The sequence below is a fragment of the Clarias gariepinus genome, chromosome 3 (genome assembly GCF_024256425.1).
Source record: "Clarias gariepinus isolate MV-2021 ecotype Netherlands chromosome 3, CGAR_prim_01v2, whole genome shotgun sequence".
NCBI lineage: Eukaryota > Metazoa > Chordata > Actinopteri > Siluriformes > Clariidae > Clarias > Clarias gariepinus.
The window spans coordinates 6,693,180-6,714,468 of record NC_071102.1 but is presented as its reverse complement, the minus strand read 5'-3'; the positions used below and the strand labels follow the sequence as shown (position 1 = coordinate 6,714,468).

The 21,289-nt window shown below is 38.3% G+C and overlaps 1 protein-coding gene across 6 annotated transcripts in view; it reads left to right on the top strand.

Moving 5' to 3' along the window:
• fhod1 (formin homology 2 domain containing 1) overlaps positions 1-21,289 on the top strand; it is a 57,672-nt gene that overhangs the window by 34,752 nt on the left and 1,631 nt on the right. Inside the window, exons 12-25 of one of the 6 annotated variants that reach the window (XM_053491655.1) lie at positions 736-840; positions 4,710-4,799; positions 6,508-6,555; positions 7,252-7,391; positions 9,029-9,157; positions 11,340-12,289; positions 12,394-12,549; positions 12,666-12,848; positions 13,068-13,187; positions 14,537-14,698; positions 16,494-16,684; positions 16,899-17,091; positions 17,538-17,703; positions 18,452-18,628. In XM_053491655.1, the coding sequence (XP_053347630.1) occupies positions 736-840; positions 4,710-4,799; positions 6,508-6,555; positions 7,252-7,391; positions 9,029-9,157; positions 11,340-12,289; positions 12,394-12,549; positions 12,666-12,848; positions 13,068-13,187; positions 14,537-14,698; positions 16,494-16,684; positions 16,899-17,091; positions 17,538-17,703; positions 18,452-18,628 (2,810 nt within the window). Of the gene's footprint in view, positions 1-732; positions 841-4,709; positions 4,800-6,507; positions 6,556-7,251; positions 7,392-9,028; positions 9,158-11,339; positions 12,290-12,393; positions 12,550-12,665; positions 12,849-13,067; positions 13,188-14,536; positions 14,699-16,493; positions 16,685-16,898; positions 17,092-17,537; positions 17,704-18,451; positions 18,629-21,289 lie in introns of all 6 variants that reach the window. The other 5 variants (XM_053491654.1, XM_053491653.1, XM_053491658.1 and 2 more) reach the window with 5 other exon arrangements.

Below are 21,289 nucleotides of genomic sequence, written 5' to 3'. Positions count from 1 at the left end.
ACAGCAGGCTGGCTTCACCAACTGATCCACAAACACTTACTTGGCCAATAACATTTACCCCGACATGCCACAAACGGAGAACGATGCACTGTATCAGGTGGGAGTAGGACATATTTTTGTACAAAAATGTACAAAGTGATGAGTGGCAGATGCATATTTTGGTTATGAATCAACCCAAAACTGTAAGAAAATACAATAAAATTTGAGTTGACCACTTCCATCAGACACTCTTTGCCGGCTCAGTGCTTCCCCATGTAACCAAATTGCTATGTGCCTTTCCAAGTATAGCTCCTGGCTAAAGCGAGACATTTTATTCCCCCTGACGGCTCTACAGTACCTATATATGGAAAGCTATTGTTTTATTTGGAAGTCCATTTTCTCTTACTAAAACTAGGGGTCTTTTCACACATGGAGTTGTGATGTTGGCCTGCTGCAGCATATCACGCTGTCTTGTTAATATTATTGAATGTTATTATTGAAGTGTTTTCCACTGTAATAAAGAATGGATTATAAACGTTTTATCATGCATCTCCTTATTTGCTGAGACGGACATGGTAACGGGAAAACAATTTCAAAAATGTTCACATCCTTCTGCTTTTGGTCGCACGCTCTGGTGGTTTGGTGTGGGTCTCCTTGTCCTTGTTTTTAATCCTCTGCTTACTCATGTAACCGTCACTATTCCACAGCTCTCTCTCTCTCTCTCTCTTTTGTGTCACTTCCTGCTCCTTCCAGCAGGGGACGCACTTTCATTGGTCAGTACCTGGCTCATATGGGGATTTCTAGGCGGAGGTTAAAAAAGGCGGGGTCCGTAACACAGGAGCCCTCCACTCCCCTGAAGAGGTCTGTATAAACTCACCAGCTTTTCATCTCAATGGTACAAGTTACTCCTTCTGCTGAGACCCTCAGCTATAAGAAGTAACTTTTACTTTTTAACTAATCCCATTATCTCTGAACTAACCACGACACCGCACATCACATGGTGCCACCTTTTAACACCTCTCCTGACAAACAAGGGTCTTTTTAGAGTTCTGATTTCCTGCAGGATTTGGTTTTAACTCAATTAAGCATTTAAGTCTTCAGCTGCAACTATTATTAATAAATTTATAGGTAGTATTATAAATAGTACACTTGTATACTGTTCCTTCTATAGTTGTGTGTGACAACTAGTTGCTCAGATTCACTCAAATGTGCAGTTATCTCATTTGTATGTAATATTTATTTAAGCCTTGTGCTGCTTAACTTCTTTGCAGAATATAGGCGATATTTCAGTTTATAATATAATATTTCTGATCCAGTATTTTAATAATTCCATCCAGAAATGATGTAATCAGATAAATGAGAAAAACAGCTTACTTAAACATTGCGTAATGGTTAAAAATGGGCAGTTTTTAGATATTGATCAACATTGTAATATTAAACGTACTCCTCATTTCTGGGAAACAAAAAATACTTGTACAATACTCAAGAAGTTCCAACCGGGCGATGTGAAAACAAGGGCAACACTAGCGTCGTTTACATGGGCAATATTTATTTTTCCAATTTTGATTGTAGATTCCAAATTATCTGTTTTTAACATGAATGCTGATCAGTTAAGCTGTGTGAGGTTTTTTTTTCGCCCTTAATTTAGTCAAATCCAATTCCCACCCATCACTGGTATGTTTCCCCTCAAGGCTCCTACTACCAGTCAAACTTCTCGCTCACTCACTGTTGGGGGTGGCGTAACGAACTCGGAGGACACCACTATCCGCTCCTTCCACTTGCGTGACGCACCTGATTGGCTGTAGAGCCGTGATTGATGTGAGAGCGTAAAGTAGTGTTCTTCTCATCCCTCCCCTCTGAGAGAGCTTGGCCAAACATCTATAATGTGAATCATTAAATCTGCCGGTAATATAATAGAGGAAGGTGAAGTAATTGTTTTTTTCCCCAAATTTAATACCATCTTTTGCGTTATGATCAGTTACAACAATTCAGAGACTCAAGAAATGATCAATCAATCGGTGCCCCTTCCTCACCCAGAGATCCAGCGGAGGAAAGTAAAGACGGGTTGGAAAAAGATTGTTCTCTTGAAGTTTAACAATCAGGAATGGAAAGAAAAAAAAAAAACTTTCTGGAGTCTTGTCATTAACTAATGTTACCCTTATGTAGGGCAAACAAACACTCACACAAAGAATGTATTTATTCCAAGAAGAGAGAAATTATTTGTATGTGACTAATTTTTGCCTAAGAAATGGATTATTAATGTTTTACATTAACTCTCTCATTCCTGGGGCGCATCGGGCCAGACTATTAAGATCGACAGAGTTACATAACATACTTTTATTTCATTTGCACTATTAATTAGATTTATTAGTAGAATATTATGTAAACACATGTATTGATATGTTCTGGACAGAGCACACTCCAGGGCATAAATGTTCATGTTAAATCAACCGTCATACAAAATCTACTGAGCAAAAAAAAAAACTCCTCCCACCAACCGGTGAGTTTGGATGAGGTCAGACCCAGTGATCATGGTTGCATTTTTTTTTTTTTTTTTTTTTTATCTTGAACTGAAGTTTTGCAAGCAGGAATTTGGCTAAATTAGGTAGTCATCCAGGTATTTCAGGCAGACTTCAAATATTTCTTTTTATGCACCATTTGGGAATTTCTTTTTTTTTTTTTTAAACACAATACAATGATTAATGTCTAAAATGAAGAATTTTTATGGAATAATAAGTCTGCACATTGCACAATATAAACTGGGAATGTTAAGCAAGATGGAAAAAAAACCCATCATGAACAAACTTTGAGTAGCTTTTGAATTCAGCGTGGTGCTGGCATGGTAACATTGCCCCCCTCGTGTGTGTGTGTGTGTGTCTGTCTGTATTTTCGTCCTGAAAAGAGGGACTAATATTGTGTTCTCAAAAGGAGGACGTCCCTCCTTTGAACGTCCCTCCTTACTGAAAATCAACCAAGTTTTTCTGATGGATGTTTCGTCTGAGAGCTAGGCAGTCGGATTTGCTGGAACTTTCTAGAACATTTCAACAAGGCAGACAAACAGGAAGCAAGATTAGCACACCATTTCTCCCCGGTGTGTGATTAGCAGAATATAATGATTTAAAATGTTTTAGAAAGGTTATAAAATTCTGATTAGTTTTTTTTTTTAAATAACTCTTTCCTTACTAAAAGAGGTTATACTTTATTTTAAGACAAGTCTAGGAAAAACTTAATGTCAGTTCCATTAAAGATAGAATAAACTGAACAAAATATTTCTTGTTTTTTTTTTATATTTTAAATGCTTGTAACATTTTATGAATAAAAGTTTATAAATAAAGTTTTATTTTAGATTTATTTTAATCATGAATGTATTACATCAGATATTGATTGAACTGCTGAGGTTAATTCTGATTGGTCCTTGGTTTAAAATTAGTGAATGGATTATTGCGGATATTAATTCACAACCAAATTAAACTTTATTTAGATGTTAAAGTAATGTCATTTAAATTAAGTACATTTAAGCTTCCCAAAAGATTTTTTTTTGTCGGAATTAAAACTGTTTTAAACGTGAGTCTGATTATTTTAGTTATTAACACATTTTTAATACAGTCTGGTCCATCAATTTTGAGACAAATTTTTTTTTCGGCATTTGTCCTCTGGAAACCACTACATCTAATCAGAACAAAGAATCTGGCAAAGTTTTCTGGTCTTTCTTCCTGAGCGTTACCGGTGGTTTGCACCATGTTGTGAAGCGTCTGTATTTACTTCATAAAGCCATCCCTTTGGCTGTAGACTTTGACAATGACGCGCCCTTCTTCTCAAGAGTGTTCTTGACTTGGCTAGATGTTGTGAAAGGGTTCATCTCCCTGCCATGGATAGGATTCCGTGCTCATCCATTCTAGCGGTCTTCCAGGTATTTTGATGTCCCTGAGCTTGCCAGTTTCATTCTTTTTAAGTATGTTCCACATTGTTGTTTTGGCTCCTCCCAGTGTCTTTGCTCTGTCTGGTGGGTTTATTTTGTACATTATTCGTTACATTTTGTACATGTAATGAAGGAACAGGTCAAACGTGGCCATGCAATTGCTTGTTCTATTGCGTTTGTTCCATTACTTATGAACCACCAGAATGGGTGTACAGTACTTGTATGAAAATTGGTGTAATTCCTGTTTAATGGTTAATGACTCTACCTTTGTCAAAAACAAATGGTTTATGCCCAAACCTCCATCCTAAGAGTTTTATTTCAAAGTCAATGTGGGGTTTTATGAGGCAAAAAAAAAAAGGTGCATTTTTGTTCCAAATTTTATGGACCTGACTGAACATACTTTAAATTTGTGCTTGTAGCATTAAGTATTGTTTCTGGTAGCCAGATGGGGCTGTTATTTTTACCTCCTGAGCCCTAGTATGGTTATAAATTACCTGAAACAGCTTGCATTCTTCAATGGAATATAAGAGACCATGAGCAAGAAATATAATCAATAAGTTTTACGTTTTAAACCAAAATTATCTTGTTTTAAAAGATCTTGTTTCTTTTACAAATGGATAACCAACAACCCGTTTGTAAAGTGTAGAAAACATCTTGTAGGTGGGTGGGTGTGTGAGGGTGTGTACAGCTTTTGTGGACCATTTTGGAAACAGAAGTGTTTTGCGATGTGGGAAGCAGACTGTCTCTGTTGTCTTGGCTGTGATCAGAGTTTTCAGTGTTTTGTTGGATTTTTTTTTTCTTCCCCATCCAGCCTCAGCGTGTCTCCTGCAGTTTCTCCGCCTCAAGAGAACCAGACAGCAGAGAAAGAGCACAACCACACTGACGGAAGAGGACGGCTTAAGTGAGTATCATTTCTCTCTTTTTCTCACATCGGCTGGGAAAGGGTATAATAATATAATAGTGATTTTAGAAATAAAAACGGAGGGAAGGTTTAGGGTAATGTGTACTTGTAGAATTTATTGGATGATCGGAATAAAAGATTTTAAGCAAAATTTACTTTTCATTGGATATTGTTAAATGTCTTTTTAACACAGAATTTGTATTGATGTTAAAAATGATGTGTGTAATGGTATGGGGAATCACTAATAGGCTAGCATTATTATATTTATAGAGATTATAGATATTATCACCACTAACAGTTTAGGCTTATTTGACTGAAAGTTTAATTATGCAAAGAAATGCAAATTTCCAAGCAACATTATTGTGAAAGTCACGCTAATTAGGATTGAGGCTCATTAAGACGATTTATAATTTCGTCTTCATTTTCCTGTAGCACTGGGAATCTTCAGTCTTTTTCAACTCTTTCCCTTTGTTTCTGTACATTTTCTGTTTCTTTCTCTGCCTCGATATCCATAATGTTTGGCTCAGTTCCTAATCTTTCTCTTCACTACTGTGGCTTCCAACATTCTTCCTCCCTCCTTCTTTTTCTTCTTTTTCTTCTCAGCCTGCAAGAGGCAGACTCTGTTTGGTGAGTAGCTGCTGCACAGCCAAAGAATGCAGCCTTCACTTGCTACCAGTCTAAACCATGAGTCATTTTGGCGAGCGTTTGGGGAGGGGAGTAGCTGTATTAGTTCTGTGCGTTAGTCAGGCGATGTATAGTAGTAATATTTTTCCGTCACCAAAAGGATGACTCTTTCATGTGTATCCTGTGCACGTCTTTTCCGATAACCGTCTGATCACGCTCACTTTCTGCTTTGTGTCCTGTCTCATCTTCACTCCCTTGATCTCCTTGTTTTTAGACGTGTGAATAGTTTCCGGATAGTCTCCTCCTGAACTGTTTTGATAAGTCAATCGTACCGTAAATGATTCAGATTGTCTGGTATGTTTGTGAATGTACTGAATCAAGAAATGCCTGTAATTTACCATCAACAAGACAACCGATTGAGGAAAGCATGCAGTAGAGAAAAATCCAGCTTTATAGCGTCCGTCTCATTTTAGTTCAAGTTAGATATACTTGAAAAACAAAAACAGGGTATATAACTTTGTGGTTTTGGATACATAAACTTATATAGAAATAAATATAAGCAAGATTAACAGGAATAAGTGCTGCTAACGCTGACATTTCAATGCTTTAAATTTAACCATTATGTTGTACTAATGATCAAAGCACCAATTAGATTTTTTTAAATAGTGTCTCTTTATATTACTAATTTTAACAGATTAAAGACCTTTAAAAAAAAAAATTTGCATGCAAACATTTCTGTTAAGTGGTCATATTATACACTTTTAAACAGTTTATATTTTCTTTCTTTTTTTTTATACCCATGTTAAACCTTATAGAGTTTAAAGAATGTTAAAAATCTGACAAACACTTCCGTTTGTTCAGGTAACATTAGAATGAGGGCACATGAATGTTTTTATTATTATTATTATTATTATTAAAAATCCTTTGCTGGTTTAAATGCTGAAATTTATACATTTAATGTGGGATTGTAAAGTTAATACCATTAATATGTTCAGTAAGCTAGATGCCATGTTCTAGATAATCCAGCTACCAGGCACTGAGTTACTTCCTTTACATATGTATATATTGTAATGTCTTTCTCCAGTATGGAGGATATTGTGAATAAGGACCGGCCCGTACTCAGGAAATATGCGTAAGTAACCTACAGGTCGATCCTGGCGGCATGGTGGTGATGGAGGTGTTGGTGGTGGTGAACTGCTCTGTTTGCTGATCTCAGGCCAGGCTTTGGATGACGTGCCTGGTCCTGAATTAGCGTTTGAGGACGAATGCTTGATCACTGTGTGTGTTTTGCAGATCAAGGTGGTTGGGACTTAAATGGATGATGCGCTTTCAGAAAGTGCCTGTTTGGGTTATTGTGTTTGTCTATGGCTGGTTGTGTTAAAGCCAGTATTTATCATTATTTAAGATTATTTTATTGTCCTGTTAAATCTAATAGAGTGATTTATTTTGGTGTGTTTGACTAAATCTAACGCTGATTTGCATGTTATTACCACACTTGGTATTATGCATTATATAACTTTTTTTAATTTAATTTATATTTTTAACTTTGAATATTTGTACAGAATAAATTAGAGATTCTTTATGTACAGTGTAATATTCATTATGAGCAGCTCTGGGAGATTTTAAAGTAGCTTTTTTGTGTTTGCTCAGAGTGGGGGGAAAATATCAAATTTTTTAAATAGCAGGCTGAAATAAAGAATGTGCTCTCCGTTTTGTTCCTAAGCCAGCTTAGTTTAACCAGCATTGTTTCTTTATGCCCAAAAGTTAGTCTTTTTTTTTTCTGATGTTATCATTTCTTTGATTCTCTTTACCACCTGTATATTTTTAGAGACCAGTTTTTACGTCGTCTGGAGGCGAGGGAGTGGGAGAAAAGAAATAGTAAAGATGTGACATCTCTGATCAGCAGTGCGTCTTCTGATCAAGACAATTCTTCTCAGTTTACTGAAGAAGAACAGCCAACCCCAGAAGGTGACAACTGCCAGTTTTTTTTGTGTGTGTGTGTATGCACAGTATATATGCATATATACTATATATGTACAGAGTCAGCCAAAAAAATTAATACACACTTTAGGAAAAGAAAAATAGTATGATGTATGCTATATTATTATAATATTAATAACATTTATCATATATATTAATATATAACATAAAAAAGATTTTAGTATTATAATATTTAAATACATGTTATTTATGACATATAATATATAAATACACACACACAGTATATGATATGTGCATTTTGTTAATATTTATTACATCTGTTTTCTCATTTTAAAGTTATTGAGTTTTTTTATTATTATTATAATTTTTTTATATAGTTATGGACATTTTATAGTCCACATTGTAATTTATAGATAGCTTCAAAACACTGAGATGTCCCATTCAACTGTTTTCACATAGCTGATATATAAATAAACTATTGCACATATCCTCACTAGTAAGTGCTTTGTGTCATCGAAAGCTTAGACAGCCTAGACTTTCTGAATCAGGATTTACTGCTGACTCTCAGCACTGAGTCAATGGCCAAGTCAGCAGGAGAGTCGCTGTGATTGGCTGAGGGTAGAATGTGGGACTGTAGTGCTTTATATAACAGACACTGATTATATATAAAGCACAGAACTTTATCTTGCTTTTTCAGTCTACGAGGTGGAAAGGAAGGCAGCTTAAAGAGCGGGTGTCTCTGTGTTAATAATGATAGAGACTGCTGTAATATTCAGTACTGCCTGTTACAGAACTGATGGTATGTATTGTTAGAATTCGGTTTACTTAATTCACAGGATTGTCCTTCTGAGATTTGGGACACTTTTTGACTTAATTATGCGTAGTTTAGACCCATGGTACAGAAAACACATAAGGACTAAGCTTCACATTTGAGTTAATAAGGACCAACTGCTTGACCTTGAATAAATGCTAAGCATGAGCAGTAGAGCAATACATCATTCTAGTCCTCTTTTTGGCTGAACAAACTGTCTGGTGTACCATAGTGTGCCCTGTCTTTCAAACTCGGCCGTTGTTAGGACAGAGCTTATTTCAGATCAGAGAGAAGGGTCCGTGGAGCGCATTTAATATGGGGCCCGTTTATTTCTTTCCTTTTTTTTTTTTTTTTTTTTTTTAAAGAAAATACTTCAGTTTCCCATGGGAGGCACATTCAGCTCGACATCACAGTGATCACCAGTTTATAAAAGACAGGCTTTCTGTTCTGGCCAAAGGAAAAAAAAAAAGAATTCGGGGGCCCAAACGTTCGACAAACACTTGTGCATGCACACACACACACATACACACACAAACATACTCGGGGGGAGTGTGAAAGGTGTTTGGCTGCAGTAACAGTGTTTGAAAAGACCAGAAAGAGTTTTTGAGGTGGTGTGAATAAAATGATGCGTCTTGGCCAGAGCACTTGCTTCACTGAGTTATGTGGCTTGGTAAATTAGTCTGTTTCTGTTCCTGTGTGGTCCCTAAAGCTGTCTTTTTCTGCGTAAATAAAATTCTTCGCTATGTTAAGTATGTATTTTAATGACCTATTTTACGACTTGTACTCTATGTGCTTATCAATGTAGCTTGTGTGCGACTGCTCACATAGCCCTTATTGTCTGTGTGTGTGGTAGGGACGGATCAGAAGAACGTTCAGGAACCCCAGACTCCAGTGGGAAACTCCAGTAGCAGCAACAGCATTTCCCTGAGCACCCTGGAGCAGCCAGGAGAACCAAAAACAGCAGCCTATAATAATGAACCAGGCAAGCGATTCCATCTCTCTCAATAACACACACATGCATGCTCTCTGCAATTCTTGATCCGCTCTGGTTTAGACTCTGGTTACTTCTGCTTTGAAAAGCTTTCTATTGACAGAGTCTGAACCAGAGAGGACAGAGGTGGAGATTATTATTTGTAGTCTGCTATTCGAGCATGCATTTGTGTATTGTTTGTAATTGGGTTTCATCAGTGTTGAACAGGTTTGTATTGTGTACGTGGGAGCTTTATCCACCGCGAAGAATAGAAACCGTGCAGTAATATATAGTGAAACCGTCAGAAGTAATCGTGAGGGATCTGGAGCCAGGACTGTACTGTACGAGGCACATGTGTGCGTCACTGCCGATTTCAAATCGGATGATTTAGAACGATATTAAGATCAGGATTAGACAGCGTTACAGGGCGTTACTGCCACCTTCTGGGTTACCGTGTGCCGTGTTTGGTTTCTGACTCCTAAAGAGTGTCCCTATTTACATCCCTCTTTAATATATGAGTGAAGAAATACGGGCAAAATGAAGGCTTAAATAGAGAAATAAATGTATGTGGGAATAAATAAATATGTAAAGAAATAAATGTAGAAATTAATAAATGGGTAATGAATTACATTTATGAAGGGAATTAATAAATAGAGCAGAAATGTAAAGAGGAAAGAATAATTTTAGACAAAGAAATGAAAGAGTGCACTTATTATTAATATTTTTTTTTGTATATTTTTAATTTGTGCATATTTATCTTTTAAATAACTTGCACTTTAATTTGGTAATTGAGTCTGATTTTGGCACGTTTGGTCATCCATATGTGACGTTTATTAGTTTGTATTTTTAATTATTGGTTCAGTGCTCATTTTTGTCAGTACCAATTTCATTTTAACAACTTTTTCTGAAACATCAGCTTTTTCCTTTCGATATCCCTGTGTGCTTGGACAACTTGCATAGAAACCATTCTCAGAAACAAGAAATCCAAATCCCAAGAATCCGTGAAATTTCTTAAAAGTCAAGGCAACTCGCCATACTGGTCAGTTAGAATAACGTTTAAAATTAAATAATTATCTTTAAAAAAAAAAAAAAAAGAATTAAATTTGCAGTCTCTTGAAGAAGTGTGTTTGTTTGTATAAAAAAAATGGGCAGAATTCTTTTCCTGAAATAGTCTTTCTTAGATTTTTTATAGTAGGGAGTCTCTCTCTCCACCCTTCCTCTTCTGCTCGAACATTCAGTCTTTCCCAAAGCTGTAAAAACCACACTCTGATCCATATCTCTCCATGATCCATGTCTGGTGGCCTCCGGTCCAAGCGCACCACCAACAAAGTAACCTCCAGGGGCCAAACATTAGCCACAACTGTATAAAGGTGGGGACGCAGATCAAGATCTTTTTATTTTTTTTCTTCCCCGGGTTTCCGTTCTGGCTTCAGTGTTCAGACAGAAAGCAGGACGGGGGAGTAAAGTCAGACTTCTCAGTGAGGTGTTAAGATGGTAGCGTGTAGCAAAATTGAGCCTTGCATTTCAGTTGATGCTTCCAAAGGTAGGCTGATTTTGTCCCTAGTGTTGTTCTGTGCTTTTTTACAGGGTGATTGTTTATGGAAAATCAGTCTATAGGGTAATGAGTGTGGTTTATGTGAGTGTGCGTACTCCTATTTAAAGGAGAGTCGGTAGAATTTAAATGTACACATTGTTTTTTATACAAATTCACATTTTATCCTGTCAGGTATTTTATTAAATATAACGTGGATAACTTAAATTTTGTATCAGATTTACAAACTCATGGAATCAGTGATCGTTCACCCAATCTAGGCTTATCTAGTTTCTTGGTTAGTTGGTATGTAATTCCTTCGAAATAATAAAAATGGGTCATATTTAGTGTGCAATATGGTACTTACTGTTTTAGGACTCCCTTCATTTTATTTTATTGATTATTTGTTCCTTATTTATTACTTTTTCCTTTCTACTGGATAACATTGAGCAACTTTAGCAATTTCCCTCTGGGATTACTAAAGTTTTTTTTAGTCTTGATTAAATAATTATTAGACTAATATTTTAAATTAGACTGCTCCAATTGTTTTCTTTTTTACGTTAAATGAATCATTGCTTATCTAGGGTATTTTAGGCAAGATTTTAGTTTTAGATTTAGGATTTAGTCTGTCCAACTGACTTCTCTCTTCCAACCTTTTGCCAGCAGGGGGCAGTGTGCATGAACACAGCACCCTTTCCAATGACAGAAAGTTCATGCTGGACATGCTTTACTCAAAGTCTTCCACCGCCAGCAGCTCTGGGCCCCTGAAGAGCCCCAGTGTTGAGGACAGCAGTGTAGAAGATCTTCCTATCTCCAGCCTGGCTGGTCGTCTCTCCAGTCTGCGATCTCGCTCCTCTCAGCAAAGTGAGGATACCTCCAGACGGGCGGAGCTTGAGGGGCTTGAGGGTAGTGCCCAGGCTGCTCGCACAAGGCTGGCGGAGGAGCAGACGAAACGGTTGCGCCCGCAGTACAGCATCGATGCGGAGACCCACTCTCGGACACTCGAGAAGACGATGATGACTCCGCTGGCCAGGAACAGCAAGGATGCATGGGAACATTTGCAACCCAGCTCCAAAGAACTACGCATTAAAGACCTGGACTTTTCTGACCTGTTGGAAGAGGAGGATATCGATGTCCTTGACGTGGATGCTTTTGACACAGGCATGACTAACGGTGTTCCTCCACCTCCTCCTCCACCTCCAGGATTGGGATCTCTCTCTCCACCACCTCCTCCACCTCCACCTCCCGGGTCTGGAGGACTGATTCCCCCCCCTCCTCCTCCTCCCCCTCCCCCTCCAGTTCCTGGAGATCTGGGTGGATATCCTCCACCACCACCACCTCCAGTTCCTGGAGATCTGTGTGGACCTCCTCCTCCACCACCACCACCTCCAGTAATGGCTTCTCTCTCACCACTTCTGATGGCAGACACAGCTTTTGTCAAGAAACGGAAGACGGTCAAGCTGTTCTGGAAGGAGCTCAAACAGTCGGAGAGCCCGAGGAAATGCAAGTTTGGACGGGGAACCGTCTGGGCGTCTCTGGATAAGGTCTCGGTAGATACCAATAAGCTGGAACATTTGTTTGAGTCTAAGGCAAAAGATCTTCCTGTAGCAAAGGTAACAGACATATTTGAACTAATATATGTAAAATAAAATGAAGCTCTTATCATGGATAAGGGTCTTGTTTCTTATCTTAAACTCTCGACATCCTGGTTTTGCAGAAAGGACCTGAAGTAAAGAAACTTGAAATTCACGTTCTCGATCCAAAGAGAAGCAACGCCATTAACATCGGCATGACCGTCTTACCTGCTGTACATGTCATCAAATCTGCTATACTGAGCTTTGATGAATTTGCCATCAACAAAGAGGGAATTGAGGTACTGCACCACCAATAATATCTAGGAATCTTGCACTAGCAATCAGTCAGCAGTTTCTTCTTGTTGTTCTTGTTCCTTGTCACAGTTTCTGTTTTTTTTATCCTGTGCACACACAGAAAATCCTCACCATGATTCCTACAGACGAGGAGAAACAGAGGATCCAGGAGGCTCAGCTCGCCAATCCTGACGTGCCTCTGGGTACAGCCGAGCAATTTCTGCTCACTCTGTCCTCCATCAGTGGCCTCACAGCACGCCTGCAGCTATGGGCTTTTAAACTCAACTATGAGAGCTTGGAGAAGGTTTTATTCAATTATATATTTTTACGTTGTACTTTTTCAAAGTTAAGCATGCAAAAAAAAAAATTCATATTCATGCTCATAATGGAAATTCTGATTAATGTTCCAAATAGCAATGAAAACTGCTTCATGCCATTCAGGACATATTTTCATATTTGGCATGATTCTCTTTTAAATTATTTAAATCGTAATCCTTGGTCCCATGTCTGGTTTCCTCTACAGGAGATAGCCGAGCCCCTTTTCGACTTGAAGCACGGTATGGAGCAACTCGCCAGGAACCAGACCTTCAAGCGTATCCTAGCAACACTGTTGGCTATTGGCAATTTTCTCAACGGCTCCAGCGTAAGTGCAGCGTCCCATTTGCTTTGATACAGCTAACAAGCCATGTGAGAAATCTGATGCATGCGTCAAGGCCAGGTGTGCGCAACGAAAACCCCAGAGACTGTCGTGCTATAGATGTAACCATGTGCTGTAATCAGCTTCGCTTACTCTGTAAAGCATGCATGCAGTGTCTGGCTTCTCAGGTGTACGATGGCTTCATCTGATTCTAATTCTATACAGTATGTATGCTGCGATATTGCTAGTTGTTGATGGTTCTGATGGGGGTTTTATCGCGTTTTTTCTTTAAACCTAACGACCTTGTGACTTCAAGTCACTCTCTGATTCATGCTTTTAAGAGCTGAAACCGCTTAACCACTCTGACCTTTCAGCATGACAACTAAATGGTTGCTACTTTAAATTGGGTGAAAGCAACGGGACTACAAGCACATTACTGCATGTTATATACATGGTAGTGGTATAGTACTAGAAGCGTAGTATGGTTCTTTCTGTAGGTTACTGGTTTAAAATTTGTCAATGCCCCATGGCGATATCGCCATTTAAGAAAAAAGCCATTTTCCCGTAATGACTAATAAAGATGGAGACATTTTATAGGTGGATCTTCGACCCTCCCCCCTGTAGAACATGCTCATGTTGAACAGACTGAGATGGGCAGAGCCAAACCAATCAGCAAAAGCCAGGTTGCTTCTGTGACTTTATCAAATAATGGATGTTTGTCCAAGAACGACTTTAAAAACACCCAAATCAACAGAATTTTCAGAGATTATAAGAGTAAAAAGGTTTGGTTTTGCCCATCTTGGTCTGTTCAACAGAAGCATGTTCTACGAGGGGTGTTCAAGTCAAACCAGGACTTTTTTTAGGGACGTTGGGTATAAAGCCACAGTGGAACATTTGAATAGTGCAAACGTTTTATAGAAGGCCGTACATGGGTGGATGACAATCCCGACTGGGGTGGCTGCAGTCGTTCCCATAAACTTACAATGAGTGGAAAGCCTTGCTCTTAAAACTTGACTTATTTTGTTGCCAACTTGTGGAAAAGACGCATGTCTTTGGGAACCCTGGCCAGGGTATTATATAGCGACACAAAGCAAGTTTTAACTCTTATACCCGTGATGTTTATTCTGCGCAATCAAAAGTACCGCTTTGGTTTGAACGTCCCTCATACTTTAGTGCAACCCCTCCAAACAGATTGTTATTCTGAAGCTGTTGTCTGATTGTCACTGGGGCCAATAATTTGAGTTGACTGTACTGTACTGTATATCATGATGCTGATGACTTACTGCTGTAATAATTCATCCTAAATCATACCTGTTTTCTCTCTCTCTTTCTCTCTCTCTCTCTCTCACGTCCAGGCAAAAGGATTTGAGCTGAATTATCTCGAGAAAGTGACAGAGGTGAAGGATACTGTACACCGACAATCTCTGCTGCATCACTGCTGTAACTTTGTGGTTGAGAATTTCCCAGACACGACAGATGTCTATTCAGAGATCTCGGCCATCACCAGGGCTGCTAAAGTAGGTCGCACAGTGTGGCAGCAGAATTTTTTTTTTTTTTTTTTTTTTTTTTAAACTTTACAAAAAAAACAAAACAAATGAAAACAAAACCAAACCCTCCCATCCCCGCCAACACCAGACAAACACAAGGATGCCATAACAATCAGATGTCCATAAAAAATTTAAATAAAGATTGCAAAAGTTAAGAAACACTGCCAAATACTATAAAATGTGCCAGTAGACCCTCTAACAGTATACCTAATTTTCTCCCTTATCCAGCAGCTAAATGTTGGTAGATCAAGGTCTTTCCATTTAGTCAATATCAGTCTCCTAGCCAAAAGGGAACAGAAGGCCATTATTTTAATTTTCTTTTAGTTAAAACTGGTGTTTTTCTGGAGGCACACCAAATAATGCAATAAATAGAGATGGCTCCACTTTCTCTCCAAATATTCCAAAAAAAGTCTCAAAAATATTGGTCCAGAACGTGTAGAGTCTTGGACAAGTCCAGAACATATGCAGCAGAGTTGCTGGAGCCTGCCTGCATCTGTCACATGTGGTGTCTATATCAGTTTTAATCTTAGAGAGTCTGACTTTTGACCAATGTAGACGATGCACAATCTTAAATTGTATTACAGCATGTCTAAGGCAAATGGATGATGAGGAAATTCCCTGTATTATTTTGTGCCAGATTTCCTCTGAAATTGGTTCATCTAAATCTGTCTCCCATTTATTTCTGAGTAAATCTAAGGGTGTTGAATCATACATATTGAGTATAACATAAATCCTGCATATAGTTTGTTTTTGGACTGATTTACATTCAGATATTGAATCTAATAAAAAAAAAAAAAGTGGAGGGCATGATGTGAAATTATTAGAATTCAGTAGCACAAAGTTCTGAAGCTGCAAGTATCTATAAAAATGTGATTTGGGAATGTCGTATAAAGTTCGGACAATGAGACCAAACCCTTTCTAGCCCAAACTTTAAAAGCATCATCCATCATAGATGGAACAAACATGTAATTTTTGTAATTCTTTATAGTCTGAATTGATTCCAGATTTTAACTGAATGTATAATAATTGGATTAGAGGTCAAACTAGAGATAAGTTGAATAAATGGTATTTTAGAACACAATAATGCTATTAGAGAAGTGGGCCTAACTGAGGCTCCCTCCAGAATGGTCCAAACAAGACGATTAATGCCATTATTTAACCAGAACATTAATGCTCTAATGTTTCCTGCCCAGTAATAATACATGAAGTTTGGAAGTGCCACCCCTCCTTTTGTATGAGGTCTCTGCAGTATACAGTACTTCTTTTAATTCTTAGTGTTTTTTTTGTTCCAAATAAAGATTGAAATCTGATTATTTAATTCGGAGAAGAAAGATTTGGTTAAGAATAACGGAAGGCACTGAAAAATATACAAAAACTTAGGCAGTACATTTATTTTTATTGTATCAATTCTTCCACCCAATGAAAGATGGAGGTGGTCCCAACGCTTAAGATCTTGTTTTAGATGGGATAAAAGAGGTGGATAATTGGCTCCGAACAAGTCTTCATGATCATGCGTAACCCAAATCCCAAGGTATTTCATTTTTTTAGGGCTAATTTTAAAGGGAATTGAGCTAAAAGATGATGGACTGACCCTGTGGCAGCAGATTTTTAAGCAATTTATAACATGTGATGTAAAATACAGTTTGCTTGTTTTTATCTAGTGAGTGTTCTCTAATAGTATTTATAATTTTCTCAAATAATCTTGGTAATGTGTTCAATGGTTTAAACTTTCCAATCCTTAAATCTATTCTTTTGTTTCTTCAAGGTGGATTTCGAGCAGCTCTCTGACAACCTGGTTCAGCTGGAGAGGAAATGCAAGACATCCTGGGACAACCTGAAGATAATAGCCAAGCACGAGACCAAACCCCAGCTGAAGAGCAAAATGACGGAGTTCCTCAAAGACTGCACAGAGAGGATCATCATTCTTAAAGTGGTGCACAGACGCATCATCAACAGGTGACAGCACGCACCCTGAGAGGTTTAACTTCCTCTCGCATTTAGACACTGAGTCGAATGCAATCTATTTACTGCTGTGTTTTCCTCCTTATTTAGCCCTGAAATTATCTTGAATCTATCACGATGTTGCTGTTTAGTGATCGTTTTGGGTTGGTTTTTGTTTAAATGTCCATCGCCTTTAACTTACTGTATCTCCTCCCTCTCTTTCTTCAAGGTTTCACTCGTTCCTCTTGTACCTGGGTCAGCCTTCCTACTCGGTCCGAGAAATAAAGATAACTTACTTCTGTAAGATCATTAGCGAGTTCTCTCTGGAGTACCGCACCACAAGAGATCGGGTCCTCACCCAAAAACGCAAACGAGCAGCCCACCGGGAACGCACCAAGACCCGTGGCAAGCTCATCACTGAGGTAAGAGAAACCCCAGCATGACTGTCCGATTACTTTTGGTCATTGCATTCAGCAAATTATTTGAGCATTCTTGGTGGCAGAAATGGCCCTGGGTGGGCCCTGGGTGGGCCTAGCCATACACACCTTACTTTTGTACACCTTGTTTTGTAGTTTATCAGTATAAACCTAATAGCTGCATGCGTATCGCTTCCCACTAACAGAATATGCATGGGTCTATGTTTATAGTTAGAGAATATAAATGATGTTAGATTTCACCTGTATGCAAGCAGATTAACAGATTAGCACTAATTTATTTCACCTATTTTACAAGAGTAGCAGGATGTGTATGGGGAGATCTTTGAGGATTTCTATCCCTAGGAGTGACCTCTTTGGAAATAGAGCTCTTTAGCACTAGACTCATTAGAATATAATTCTCTAACTAACTGACACTGCTCATCCTCTCGCAGACGGAAAAATTCTCTGGAGCCGTCCCATCCATTACCCAGGAGAGTCCTTCCCCGGTCGCTATGGCAACAGAAGCCGAGCCAGCCCAAGAGGAACACGAGAACATGAAGAACCTTCTAATCGTCAATGACGACCGGGGCAAACTGCGCAGAACGCGTGCTGTAAGAAGTAAGGGGAACTTTTTGTTCTTTGGATGTAATAAGATTTTGATTTAGAATTGGATAATTTGATTTTGCATAAAAATTTTACAGGACAGAATTAAGTGTAGATATGTATAGATATACGTATAATAACCGTATACAAGAGGTTGAGTTTTTGCGTCTTACCTGGAACATGTTTATTCTAACAGAGCTGGTGACCACTGGCTCTGGTATTCCTTCTACTTCGTTGAATCAGGACTCTAATGATGAAGGTAGCAGATGTAGCGCATGCTGCTGGTGTGAACTTACAAAACGTTCTTTGTATATGCCAAGAATTGATATTTAAAGCTCTTCAAGTCAGAAGTAGTGTTCGAAACATTCTGCAATAACCCACAGCCAAGTTATAAATATAAAGTGTCTTAAAACTGGACTATTTGGTCTTCCAGACGAACCTGTAGAGAGCTTGGAAATGCAGGAGTTGAGTGATGATGAAGGTATAAGGCTGGCGGCATGAATAATGCGTGTGAAATGACCAAGCACTTCTGAGATGTTGATATTAATTTCATTTCTTGCCGTGTTGATCTCTGTGTTGTGAACTAACCATGAAGTTGCTCCTCTAACAGCTGAACATGATTAAATAATTAGCCAAGATGCGCGCTCTCTCACTCTCGCTGTTGTATTGCTGTGATTTGATTTGATTTGGCATCACGATCCATCTTGGACATGTCTTCACTGTTTTTGATTGACTAATCATTTTTCTAAATGGTGCTACCTAGGTTTTGGAGGTGTTGTCCCATCGCCGATGTCTACAGGCAAAGAGGACAGCGCAAGTTCACAGGACGATGCTACGGACGAGATCATGGATCGTCTGGTCAAGTCTGTAACTCAGAACCCTACAGAGAGGCAGTCTAGCCCTAAAACGAGGAAACGATCACGGCTGAACAGGAAATCACGTGAGTAATGTGCAGACACTTAGGTTTTAAAGAGGCCACATTTGTTTTATGAAATTCCATGATGTTTCTATCATGATAGTACAGGCATCATGCCAATGAAAGCCCTGCCATGCCTACACAGCAGACCTTTTTGTCTTTGGTTGAGCGGAGAAAAAGGGTCAAGTGTTCTTGGTCTTATGCGCCAACCATGGATAGAACAGGAAAATTGTTAATTGACATTAGCAAAAATATACAAAGCTCTAAGTTTAAGTTGGTGATCCTGTTCATGACCAAGCTCGGGTAAGCTCTGCCCTCATCGTACGCGAGTCTGTTGTTGCTTTTCTCTGCCACTTTTAATTCTGAGTAACCCAATACTTTCACACCCGCTGAACAGACTCGATTGTTGGCGAATCCTGATTCTCCGGTTATGTCTGCTGCGGTGGTGCAGTGGGCTGGATAAAGGCTGATATTGTCCTTATTTAAATATTCAAAGAGTACTACTTCCACCTTATTCATGGCATCGGTTATGTATAAACAATAGTTCTTAACCAGTGTATTGTTTTTGATGATCATCTAATATCAATTGCAGGCAATCGAGGATTTTCCGATGAGCATCTAAGAGGCTGCTTTATTTAGAGCTACTTTATATATATATATAAGCCAGTAACAAGTGAAACAAACGGAAAATACTCTCATTTTTCCATTTTAAATATTTCTTATATTATAACTTTTAATGAAAGTTAGATTTTTAACTAGTTAAATAATGTTAGCTAACGGCAGAGCTTCGAATTTAAAATCAGCTAGCTAGCATTATGAGCATGGTGGCATGGAAATGCACAAGTACATACATTTCTCATTTGGATCAATTTCATTGATTGATTCTAGGATCAATATTGTTATTGACCACTTCAAAACAAATGAACAAAAGCTTCTTTATTTTTTATGCATTCTCAACTGTTTTTTTTTAAGCAGTGTTTTATCATATAAACTCTATCATGTACACTCCTTCTCTCCTATTTAATTCTCTTTTTTTATTTAATTCATCAAATAAATAATTGAACTTATGCCCTCAGGACTATTAGGCTGGAAGCTATATAGATTGCCTCATGCATTTTTTACATCTCCAATGAAAAGGTGCAGTAAGGTTCAAAGTTCATTTATGTTCTTGTTGTCTTTCTCTTTAAAATAGGTTGTTATTTCTGTCCCAGTCAGCATGTAGTATGACGATTTTTCAAGCCCAGTTTTTTTTCCTCTCCGTTCTTTTGTGCTTTGCTTAATCACGTGGTTACAAAAAAGTAGGCTGGAACAGGAATAAAAGACTACCTGTATTTGGGTCATTCTATCAGTCGTGTTAAAGAGAGAAAAAGCCCTGTGACGTCTGGGAATATGAACAGGTCATCAGCGCTGAATGTAGCGTACGTGTCGTGACCTGCTCAGGTGTTGGTCAGTTTAGGAAGATGGCAAAATTGGTATATATGCAGTACTGACTTTTGTTTCTGATCAATCGGATCAATTATTAGTGCAAGCATTTTTCAATCATCCACTGCCCTTTGTTTATTGACATGAAGGGAAGCAACATGAGACATCCATTACCCTAGGTGTGCCTTCAGGCTTTTTTCCCCCCCTTTCTTATCTATATAAACACCAAGGTGAAACTGTACTCTCCACACTGCTGTATGGCTCGGAATACAAAAAAAAAAAAAAAAAAAAAAGAAAGTGAACCGGTCGGTCTTTTTCACAAAGCACGTCAGAAGAATCCTGCAAATCTCCAAACCCCATCACCAACCAGCAACTACTGACTTTAATTAAATTGCTTTTTTGTAGCACTCTTTACTGTAAATGTTCAAATAGCAGATTTAAAGGAATTATAATTATATCTAAAAACTTTTTAAAAAATTTTAATGTACAGCTTCAACAATTGATACCTGATAGTCTATTGAAAGCCTAGAATGATTAATTGAACAGGTGAAATCAGGCGTGGTTTCTGCGTGGTTGGAATAAAAGCCTGCACCATGTCCTGAGCCAACATGAGGAACCAGATTCAATAGGAAACACACCCTCGTTTGAGTTATGCTATACCAGATACGGTTATGATAAATACCCTCATTCTTTACCTGTTTGCTATATGGTGCAGTTGTTTAACTACAATAGAAATGCATTCTTGTTTACAAGATGTCCACTTTGTTGCGCTTACCAACTGGAGACTTGTGAGAGCACGGACATGGCAGTCATGAGAAAAACATGGAAAGATGGTGCATGACTCATAGAGATCATCTGAGGAGAAGAGAACAATATTCCACAAACTGCTCAAATAATAGAAGAGTCAATGAAATGGCTTATGTAGAAACGTGCAGTAGATAAGTGTAGTATTGTCAAAACACTTTCAATTTGTGGTTCTTTCTAAACCATGTTGTATATTTAAACAGCACACCCCCAAGTGGGTTATTCTGTTTCGGAAAAAATTGAATGACCTGGTAATGTGCCAGACCATGATGGAAAGCGGATTTACTGTCGCTACACTGCAATTTGTTTCTCTCGAATTTTGAAGTCACAGCTCTTAACCAACAAGTACAATTTCTATTTATTAAATGATAACACATTATGCATTTGGTCTGTTTACATTGATGTTTAATGTTGTGGAACATCTGTGTTGCAAACTCTAGCTGCTACCTGTATAATGTC